The 12,152-nt window shown below is 39.0% G+C and overlaps 1 protein-coding gene across 6 annotated transcripts in view; it reads right to left on the bottom strand.

Moving 5' to 3' along the window:
- The window catches only part of ttc17 (tetratricopeptide repeat domain 17), an 85,981-nt gene that overhangs the window by 33,981 nt on the left and 39,848 nt on the right, over positions 1-12,152 (bottom strand). For all 6 annotated transcript variants that reach the window (XM_008105722.2, XM_016992496.2, XM_016992500.2 and 3 more), the window contains one exon: positions 11,285-11,471. In XM_008105722.2, coding sequence (XP_008103929.1) covers positions 11,285-11,471 — 187 coding nt within the window. The remainder of the gene's footprint in view (positions 1-11,284; positions 11,472-12,152) is intronic.

Below are 12,152 nucleotides of genomic sequence, written 5' to 3'. Positions count from 1 at the left end.
ACGCAAAGCAAATTCAGTGAATGTTCCTCCTCAATTTATTTGATGAGCTCCTAGCATGTAAGAATGAAATGTAGGGCACCTTAGCAAGTGATACACAGTTTCAATCATTTACACTGGTGGAAAAATGTAATAAGCCCTATGCTGAACTTGAAAGAATTAATTATTTTGATTACAACTTTTAGTCTTCCAGTCAGCATCGTTAAGGGATGCTGAGAGTTATAGAGTAATAATTTCTCCAAGTTCTGACCGTAGCTTAAAACACTCCAAAACGTAGTTTATTATATACATATCAACAAGATGTTCACTAAGCTGATATTAAACCAGTACTTCTCTGTGTAGATTTGCAGTTAATTTATAGTGTCCCCCTTATGCCAAATTGTGTGTGACTGTATAAACTGGTTTTACTTATTACAAGAAATTATCTTTAATGTTCCTAATTTGAAATTTCTCCTCTTGTGAGATATTTTACCAATTACCAAAAAAAGCAGCAGCAAAATACTGCATGCAAACTAAGATCTGACCATTGCGTAATATGCTCTTTTCCCAGTGTACATAGCACTAAAATTACCCTTATGAAATATAAACCATCACTAAATAAATCATGAAAAGGAAAATGAGGACAAATGTCTGTTAAATTTGAACAGTATGTAGCACGAACTGGACACTGTGTACACAAAGCCCAACTCATAAGAAAATCTAACTGAGCTGCTGAAAAGTACCCCCAATCCATTCAAAAATATACAATCAATCCATTAATGATAGGTGGTGGCAGGACTGCTACATTAAAAGCCGCCACACCTCTCTTGTCAATGGATACAAGAGAATTTTTCTCTTTGTGACGTGAATAGAGACCACAGTATGTTCTCAGCAGTGCCTGGAATGAGGCCCAACATGGAAGATGATTTTCTAAATTTAGCTCTCCAACATCGTCAGCAGATAAGAAAGACTAGGAAATGCTATTTGCAATGCCTCTCAGGGTATTCTGATGCTACATATAGAGCAGCAGGCTACGTGGTGTTGTGCCTTGAATTTCAATTAGTGCCTCAAAAATAACTTGATGTCCTTTGGAAGATACAGGAGAGTGAAAGGCACACACCTTCGAAACGTTGGTGGCTTATTGGAAAACCTATTATGTGTGAATGGTTTCTCATCCTTATTTCAGCTGTTCTTTTTATTTTTGCACACTATGTTATTTTTTAAACAAGCAAGCTACCCTAAGGTAGAACCACTCTCCAGCTACTTTAAAAAAACACCAGTATTGGCTTCTACATATGAATTATTCTGTCTATGGATAACAAGAACAAACCAGAGTAATGGTAGCCAAGTTAGTTCCAATTAAATTTTTTCCTAACATTGATGTTATTTTGTTCTTTTACAAAGCAATTTGTTGACAATGGGCCAGACTCAGAATTGGTCTTGCTTTAGTGACAATCCTATGCTGAAATGAACAAAATATTAGGAAATGCTATTTGCAATGCCTCTCAGGGAATTCTGATTCTACTTATAGAGCATCTTGGTATCTTGATTACATATTGGTATCTTGATTACCTTCTAGCATAGGGGGGAAAATGACCAACTTAGGGCCCTTGAATATACTACATCATCATCATCATCATCATCATCATATTACCCCGCTTTATCTCTCCTGCAGGAGACTCAAGGCAGCTTAACATAAAAGCATCAGAATATGATTTAAAATACACAAATATGCAAACATTAAATCAGGATTAAATATAAACAGTATTAAAATTTCCCAGTTATAAACAATTAAAACATATTCAAAGTTAAAAACCACAGCACCCCCTGACTAGATCTTAAATACCTTCATCTTTAAAAGCCTGCCTGAATAAGGTTTTACCCTGCCACTGAAAGGACAGCAGGGAGGGGGCCATTCTGGCTTTCATGGGCAGGGAGTTCCAGAGTCAAGGGGCAGCCACTGAGAAGGAAGGCCAGCTCTCTCGTTGCCACCAATTGAGCTTGAGAGAAGGGCTTCTTTTGAAGATCTCAGGGCCTGGGCAGGTTTGTACAAGGGGATGCAGTCAGCCAAATAACCTGGACCTGAACCTGAACCGTCTAGGGCTTTAAAGGTCATAACCAGTACTCTGAATTGTGCCCGGAAACAGATTGGCAGCCAGTCAAGCTGCTGCAACAAGGGTGTTGTCTGCTCCCTGTAGCCAGCCCCAGTGAGCAACCTGGCTGCAGCTCTTTGGGCCAGCTAAAAAGTTCTCAGGGCCTGGGCAGATTTGTACAAAGGGATGTGGTCAGCTAAATATCCTGGACCTGAACCATATTTACTTGAGTTTAATGCACCATTTATTGTAATGCGCACCTCAATTTTGAAGGTGCACATTGCAAAAAAGAGAAAAAGACTCATTCACAAGGCCTTCAAAACCACCCTGTCAGTTTTGAAAGCCTCATGAATGAGGACAGGTGGAAAGCTATGCTCCTCCATCAGGCTGAGGCTGGCAAGTTTACATGCGTAATTTTAACACACCATTGAATTTAATGCACACTTTACTTTTGGCTATGTAATTAAGCCAAATAAGGTGAGCATTAGATTTGAGTAAATATGGTATATCCAGATTTGAGAGCAGCATTCAGTTTCTCTTAAAAGTCAAAGTGGAAAATATGAAATCATTTTCCAGTTCAGTGATGCGGTCAGGACTAGAACAGGTTATGTAGTTGACATACTGATCGCAAAGAGAGAACGCCAGCTTATTTAGAAGCTGTATTACAAAATAACACAAATTTGATAGTGTTCAGGCACAAGTGGTAGACTTCTACAACCACAAATGAATCACAAATAAGTCTGGATGGCAGAAAGCTGCTTTGTTTTAATTGTACGCCTTCAAATAATTTCTGACCTTTAACCCTATGGTGGATCTATCATGGAGTTTTCTTGGCAAGATTTGTTCAGGAGAGGTTGTCTTTGCCTTCTTCTGAGAGACTGTGCCTTGCCCAAGATCACCCAGTGGCTTTCCATTGAAGAATGGGGATTCAAACCCTACTGTCCAGAATCATAGTCCAACTCTCAAACCACTCCACCATGCTGACTCTCAGAAGGCTGCTGCTACCAATGTGCGTCTGTCATCTTTTAAAAACATTTTTTGCCCTTTATTTTCATGAATACAATTGTACTTTTCTTGCAGTGCTACATTTTGAACTGTCAGACTCATATCTGTGAAGATGTAACTTGATCTTGAAAGAGTGTCATAAATTTTACAGAAAGTGAATGAAAAGCATGATGAATTTAAGCGAAGATAGCACTTGCTGCATATGAATTCTTCAGAGATATCTCACGGGTGTAGATGGACAGGATTCTCTGGCTAGCTGCCTTTTCTCCCAGATTACATCCCATTTTTCCTTCAGGAAAATGGGTAAAATTTCACTGTACTGTCTTCTGTCTGGTGTAACTGTGCAATACATTCAGCAATCCATATTCATGGATTCTGCTTCCATGGATTCTATCATCTGTGGCTTGCCATATAAGGGACACCATTATCCTACAGCATTGTACATACAGTAATGGGACCTAAGTGCCCACATATTTTGATGGGAGCCCTTGTCTCAGCAGATACCAAGGGTCCACGGTATTGCTGTGGCCACTTTTATCACTTCCTTAAGAAGAATTATCACCTTCAGTCAACTACAGCTGTTTAATCCTCTTTGTCCACCACAAGCCTTTCTGAACAGCCAGGAGACTCTCATGAAAAGCTAGAAGGATAGGATTGGGAATGTGGATACACACACAAGCCCACTGAAGTTCTAGAATCTCAAATCTTTCCTCAAGGCCCTCTATACCAGGGAATGACTTTTGAGAGGTTGGGGCTGGAGGATTCCTCTTTAGTGAATACTAAATTTGATACAACGTTCTATATTTACGAAAGAAAGACATTTTTAGAATAAGTCAAATGGCATTGTGTAAGTTGGCCATTTGTAAAATAGCTATATGTGATTTTCTTGTCCTGTTACACTTCTATGAAGAACCAGTGTGCAGTGGTTTGAATGTTCAGCTAGAATACTGGAAGACCTTTGGCTTGAATCCTTGCTCAGCAAAGGAAGGCCATTTTGGGATACTGGGCAACTTGTACACTCTCAGCCTCAGAGGAAGGCAAAGGCAAACTTTCTCTGAATGAGTCATGCCAAGAAAACCATGTAATGGGTCATTTGAAAGTCGGAAACATTGTGAAGGCACACAACAACAACTATACTTGTAAGAAGTAAACACAAAGAACTGTACAAAGTCGAACGAAGTTGATATATTGTGTGTCTTCAAAAAGACACATAATATATCAACCCAGTTTGACTTTCTGATTTAGTCATATTAAAATGTAACTAAAAACTTCCCTTTCTGTGCTACTCATTTACTGAATGTAGGAAAAACATGTAGAGAGGAGTCTCACAGTTCAACCAGCACTGATCTTCTTTAGTATACCAAATGCAATGTGAGCAGATATGAATGAAACTTGTTTTCTAAACGTAATTGCAGCTACTTACAGTGTACGCTCCAGCCCTGTTCCCTACCAACAGAGGTGGTTCTCTCATAATGAAAAGAAGATACAGTCTTCCTAATGACTGTGCACATTGATTTTGTTTCATAGGAGAGTAAGCACCGGATGATGGGATTGGTAATTGTGGTTTTCAAACACGATACAATTTTTCTTCGTACTATAATTATGCAAATGTAATGGAGACAATGTTATGATATAATTTATTTTTTCAGTCTTCATGCTAGCTTTATTCTAACTTGAAATGTTGGCATATAAAATAGAACTTCCAGCCAAAACCAAAGCATGGGGGAAATCTATGTTAAAAAGTTCAGATTCTTCAAAGCCCTCTTGTATAAAAATGCATCATTTTTGCTCTTGTCAAGCAATTTATTTCTTCAAGAAGAGAACTGAATCATTGTATAAATATATAAGGGTATTAAAATCTTATTTTAAGTCAGTTCTGGGTACTCTTAATACTTGATGTACCCTCTAACATTTGAATGCTTGTCTTAATTCCTTTAAAAGTATTTTGGACCCACTGAAATAAAAACAATAATTAAACATGGGAGAAGGCGCAATTCCCAGTGTTTCTTCTTTGTACCTAAAGACTAATATCACAAAATAGAGAGTCGGTGTTGTGTAGTGGTTTGAATGTTGGATTATGACTCTAGAAACAAGGGTTCAAATCCCCACTCAGTCATGGAAACCCACTGGGTAGTCTTGAGCAAGCCACACTCTCTAAGCCTCAGAGGAAGGCAGAGGCAACTCCCCCCCCCCCCCCCGACAAATCTTGCCAAAAGAAACTCCATGATAGATTTGCTTTCAGCTTGCCATCAGTCCAGAATGACTGGAGGTACACAACAATAAAGTTTAAAATTAAGAAAAGTTGGATACCCTACAATTAGATAAGTCTTTTCTATGAAACCATCTGAGTTTTATTGCAAAAAACACACAGAATAAATGTGCTGTGAAAAGCTAATGTAATACCTCCATGGCATAGGAAGGCACCAGAAAGATAGATTGAAAAACAGGACACAAATGCTTAAAGTTTAAGTAGGGTAGGGCAACTGATTATATATTATCACACTCCTAATTCTTGTCTTCTCCAGCCACCTGCTGTGATGGTTAGGGATGATGGGAACAGGAATCCATTGACATTTGGGGGGTCAGAGTTACCTTATCTTTGGGAAGAAATGTAAAAAGGCACCGGAATAAGTAAGACAATTTTGCAATCTGGCTTGGAAATTGTTTTTCTGGTCAGTTACAAATCTATCCTTAAAACTAATGTTTGATTTTTTTTCTCATTAATCTGGAATACAGATATGTTATTGATAGAAACTGGGACACAATTGCTATGGCTATCCATTACTTTTTGATGATATTCATGTGGGTTTAACCCAAGCAAAAGGTTGCAGTCTTTCTACCCAGCCTAACTGAGCTCATTATAACTTACTTTCAAATAGATTTATGTACAGTGTTCCCTCACTTATCGCTGGGGTTAGGTTCCAGGACCACCCGCAATAAGTGAACATCCACGAAGTAGGGACGCTATATTTATTTTAATATTTATACAGTATTTTAGTAGTTATACACTATTTTAAGTCTTTATCAACCAATTGTGTGTTGATAAATCGCCTCCTTCTCCTACCACTGCCACTTGGGTTCCTTTTCTCTCCCTTCGGCTTCTCCTTCCTCCCTTCCTGAGGCTGTAAATAGTAATTTTTTTATGATTTATAATAGTCTTTTAGAGTTTATTGAAAAACTGCAAAACAGCAAATCCGCGAAAAGTGAACCGCGAAGTAGTGAGGGAACACTGTATGTGTAAAACCTTTTTTGTTTGAATTGTGTTAATATTTCACTAAATAGCTGAATACAAATTAGGCTTGCCTTCTTTTCCTAACTGCTTTTCTCCAAGAATACCTGGACTTTAGATGGAGGAAACAGAAAACTGAAAACCTGGTACATTTGGGGGGTATTGTACTGTACTCAGTTGAAGACACCATAAAGATTGTCCAATAGGCAATGTGTATTCTTAGATCATGGAAGAGAGGCATTAACTTTTGGTACTGCATCCCTTTCCTCATACTTCTCTGTTTTCTTTTAGTGCCACTTCAAAATAACAGGTGTGTGGTAACAACATTTGCCAGAAAAAGATCACACATCACAGTGGGTAGGATTGGTTTATCTTCTCAGGTTCTCAGAAAATAGGGAATCTCATTTTTCACTATAGTCAATGCAAATATGTTTATCCCATGTAAATGATGATAGCAACCAATCTATCCATGGTAAGTATACTAAAAATTACTGGAAGTGATGCACCATTAGACTTAATATTTAATTCCGTTTTTTTATTTAACCTTAATCTAATTTTGATCAAGTCTTGTCAGATAAAGTAATGCCAAACAATTAATAGGGAGTGATGCACTTAATATGTGGATTGCAATCAAGCCTTAAATAGACTTATTTATTTGATTATGCAAAGTAACCACTGTAAAAATACTACATTACTTCATTTTTGTGCTGTCACCCTGGTTGAAAAAGTCACATAAGAATTTTCTGCTATATGTGAACTGTCTGAGACATACAAGTCATACTTCTTACAGAGGAATGCCACTGACTTTCATGACAGATAGCATGAGTTTCATAGACTTAAGTCTATGTCAATCACATGCATGGAGTGACCTTTATATTTTTGTATGTATATAAAAGAGTGAACCAGGTTTTAGTTTTACTTCAATTCTTAGATCCACCTAAATGAAGCTGGTTCAAAATCATTAACTTAGAATTTAAGAATTCGGACCCCACAAACCTGTTCTGAGTCATCAGAACTGAACAAGAGATCATAGTCCATTCAAATACAACTCCAGTTTTGGTCTTGTTCCCCACTACTTCACTCTCATTCTGCATTTTAGTAGTGTACATTAAGAAAGTGGTAGTCATTTCAATGCTGCTACAGTGAAATAGCTGAGAACAAACTCTTCTTGAAAATTTGCTACAACCACACAGATGTTTACCAGTCACCTTTGATATATAATGCTATGGACATCTGTTGTGAAGGATAGTTCAGGATGCCCATTGAGAAAGGTAAACAATACATTTAAAGCAGCTTTTTAAAAAAATTACATAGGAAAGATGTTCATACATTCTAAATATTGATGGAAAATCAACATATCAACAGTTAGAGAAATGAATGAGGAAGAAGAAATAAACTGACTTTAGTTATTCTTCCTTTTGAAGATTATAAGAAGTATATTACAGCTGTCTCAGTTTTATATTTAACTGCATGCTGGGTGAAGTTTTAGTATTCACTGCAAAATACAATTATCTTGCATTATTTATCTCACTAGCTGCCATAGTGCCGTATTCAATACTAATGGCAGGTATAGGGCCAAAAGCACTTTAAAAAGGGTGAACTAACACAAATATTTATATTATTAATTTATATTTTTATGTATACAGGTCTGGGTCTTAGTTTAATAGCAGAGTACATGCTTTACATGGACAAGATTCCCAGTTCAATCACTGCATCTTTGATAGGCTTGGAAAGATTCTACCTGAAATCTGGGAATACTGCTGTTGCTCCCAGAGAAAAGCAGGGGTGGGAATCATGTGGCATTCCAGATATTGTTGGACTGAAAGCCTCAGGAGCCACAGACAGAATAACCAATAGTGATGAACGCTGGGAACTGAATTTCAGTGGCCTTTGAAGAACCATATGATTCTCACCACTGGCAGAAGACAGTGCTGAGCAAGGAAAAGGAGGTAGCAGTTTATGTTCAGTTAGTTCTCCATACTCTTAATCTTTAGCCAACAGTCTAATGTTTGAATGCTTGACTTTTTCTTTTGAGCCCATTGAAATAATGATTAAACAAGATGGCCAATTCCCAGAGTTTCTTCTTTGCGTCTGAAGTAGCCCCACAAAAAACAACATCATCAATATCAAGAAGTTGAATTCACCAGAATGTTTATTTCACATTCTAAAAAACAACAACAATTAAATGTCCACATCATTCTCATGTTCAAAGTTCTAATGCTCTCACATTAGCAGGGGATGGACAAGATGAACTGAAGTGTTGCCCACCTTTGTAGTCTATAAAAGAAAGGAACACAGCATATGAAGAACAGCGAAGAGGGGATAATCAAAACATGGAAACTTCCAATACTGCATCCACATTGTGTCTTATTTTCCCTCTGGCATACCATAAATATTTTGGGGGAGACCCAAGTTATTAACCCAAATAATAAAATGCATATGATCCTAAATTAGTACCAAACTGCCTGCATTGCAAGCATCATTCTGATGAAAAGATGGACAGGGTTTTTATTTGGCTCTCATGAAGTCATGAAAGCTGAAACAATTAATAATGTAGAATGGTGCAATATTCACAACTTGTATATAATAAAGCCAAAAATCTATTCATGGTTTTATTTATACTTATGTAAAGTATAACAGAAGAAAAGGTCTGATTCTAAAGACATACAAGAACAGAGGATGAAAATTGCACATTCCAATAGTGATTCTTAGTTGTAAAAGGCAGAGTTCTTTGGCTGATACTATGATCCTAAATTTCCAAATAGGGGGCCTTTTATTTGGCATGTTCACAGAACCCAGAAATACACACTTGTGTATACGCAAGAGAGAGTAACATCATGTGTGATCCTTGAAGGATAGAAACTATGAATAATTTAGGGAGAATGGGTACTGAGTATCTGTAAGCAGCATTCAATTATGGGGGTTCCACACATTTCTGGTTTCCCTGGATTCTGCTTTTAGACTAATTGGAAACTGGACAATTTAAAATGTGTGAATAGCAGTATTGGTGATATAAAATAAAAAAAGATGATTGAGGTTACAAACTGAAGAAGAATGGAACGGGAGCAAATAGCACATTTGAGTGGTTGTGGGGGAAAGATAAAGATGTTAGGACTATGGACAGTCAGTTTGTGCTCTGGACTACTGCACAACTAATCAAATATGTCTCTGCAACTGAAATGTGGAACATTTATGTTGAGACTGAGAACTGAAATTCTGATGAAACAAGATTCTAGATCCTGCATTTGTGCAGGGGACTTAAATCAACAGTCCATTTTTAAGACCATGAAAAATACCTTTTTTAAAAGATTCCTTCAGCCTTAGATACTCCTGACATATTGGTTTACAAGGTAAATAGATATAAATATATTAATTCAGAGTAAGAGTTCTCCCTGATTACATGTCTAAGAAACTGTTTATTAAGGAGTGACACTGTATCACACCTGTTGTGGACAGTGTTGGACACAACATTACTTTATGCTTTTCGTTTCTTTATTTAAACAAGAATTTTAAACTTTTTCAAATACTTACTGCAGATTCTGAAGATAAAGAGCACTTGCTTTGAATATAGGAGCATTTTCTATGTACCAAGGGTTTAAAGTGACAATATTCTGGACTAGGTTCTGCCAAGAAAATCCCCTGGATTCTTGGTATTTGCCAAATAAATGAATGAGTTAGTGTGCTGCAGTTGTTTGTCTGGGTTCAAATTCTTGCTCAATCATGGAGATCCACTAGATCAGTGATTCCCAAAGTGGGTGCTACTGCCCCCTGTTGGGTGCTGGCGCGATCCAGGGGGGCGGTGATGGCACCTATTAGGACACGGGGGCGGGGCCAGAGGAGGGGCGGGGCCTCTTCCCAAGTGCCAGGGACAGGGCTGAGCTCCTGAGGTACCTGTTAGGACACACAGGGGGCGGAGCTGGAGGAGTGGGCGTGGCTTCTTCCCAAGAGCCCAAGACAGGGATGAGAATCTATAGCTCTCCTGAGGCTCTTGTTGGGACACAGAGGGCGGAGCTAGGGAACGAAGTGGGGCCTCCTTCCAAGAGTCCAAGACAGGGCTGAGCCTCTATACCTCTCTTGAGAGGCCTTTTAGGACTAAAGGGTGGGGGTAGGGGTGGGGCCTCTTCCCAAGAGCGCGAGACAGGGATGAGCCTCTGTATACCTCCCCTGAGGCGCTTGTTAGAACACGGGGGCAGGGTATAGAGGTTCAGCCCCGTCAGGCACTTGGGAAGAGGCCCCGCCCCCTTCTCTAGCCCCACCCGTGTCCTGGAAGGTGCTGAAGGACAGGGATAGCTCAACCCTGCCTCAGAGCTCGTAACTCTGCCCATCCCAGTCCTGGCCGCCCATTTGTGGTCCCGTCCACCTCCCCTCACAGCCCTGCATCTTGGACTAGGGGAGAGGCTCAGCCCTGCCCTCTTAAGCAGGAGCCACGCCCCCTTTCCAGGGGGCGCTGAGTCATATTTTTCTGGAAAAGGGGCGGCAGGCCAAATAAGTTTGGGAACCACTGCATTAGATGATCTTGGGCAAGATCATACCCTTTCTACCTCAGATTAAGGCAATGGCAAATCGCACCGAGTATACTTTGCCAAGAAAACCCCATCACGGGTTCACCTTAGTGTTTGCCTAAGTTGTTAACAAGCTGAAGGCACACAATGATAACAAAAAATATTGTCGATAAACATGAACATATTTCAACAGCCCTATAATAGAAGCAATGTTCTTGAATGCATCTTGAAATTAAGCAGTGAAGATTATACACAGATACTGTATGGAAAATCACAAAGAAAAAGTAAAGAAAACAGTTTTGGTTTGGACTCTGATAATTTCTCTATGTTAGATCTATGCATTGTCCCCTTTCCCTGCTGGACATAAGAGAGTAGATGTAAGATCAGGTCAGCAATGACAGACAGAAAAGTTTCAGTTTCTGTGGCCAGGGTTACAGAGACAGGCTATTAATTTGGGGACTTTTTTGGCAGCTGCTTACCACTGCAGGAGGAAGAAGTGGTGTTGTACAAGAATGGATAGAACTGCAAACAGCGGATCAGTTTCAGGCTCTTCTCACATTCCAAACATTTTGTAGCGATATCCAGGGCATGCCTGAAAGCCTGTAATGCCCCACTGACATTCTTCAGAGCCAAATAGGCATTACCTAAGCTCAAGAAAGTCAGGGGCTAAAAGACAAAAAAAATACTTCCATCAACCAAGCACTGTAGGAGGTAGAGGGGGAGGAATTTTAAAAAGGAGTTTTCTACACTGCTTAATTTTATGTGTTTCACTTTTCCAAAAGTGGAGACACGATTATTATGTTTAAATATTTGAAAGGATGTCATAAGGAAGAGGGAACAGGCTTGTTTTCTGATGCCCCAGAGACTTAGGACTTGGAGCAATGGGTTCAAATTACAGGAAATAATATTCCACCTGATCAAGAGAACTTCCTGACCATAAGAGCTGCTCAGCAGTGGAACTCTCGGCCTTGGAGTGTGGTAGAAGCTCCCTCTTTGGAGGCTTTTAAACAGAGGCCGGATGGCAACCTGTCAGGGGGACTTTGATGGTGCATTTCCTGCATGGTAGGGGGTTGATGGCCTGTGGTCTCTTCCAACTCTGTTTTTCTATGAAAAGACACTAATGTGCTGTCAAATTAAGTTGGGATATTACAAGTACTTCCATATTCTTGAGAATCCTGGTTAAAAGTGCAAAATATTAACATATCTATTTAAGCCTCAAAAAGCGTTTTGTTGATATACTTCTCTGTGATACTGTTTTACATGCAGCAGATGTATACATTCAAAATAAGTTCTTAAAATTTTGTAATTTATAAGGTGTAGGATATAGGAGAAAATATAAAAATATGT

Source organism: Anolis carolinensis, chromosome 1, assembly GCF_035594765.1.
Source record: "Anolis carolinensis isolate JA03-04 chromosome 1, rAnoCar3.1.pri, whole genome shotgun sequence".
NCBI lineage: Eukaryota > Metazoa > Chordata > Lepidosauria > Squamata > Dactyloidae > Anolis > Anolis carolinensis.
The sequence above is the reverse complement of the archived record's forward strand: the minus strand, read 5'-3'. Positions and strand labels throughout refer to the sequence as shown.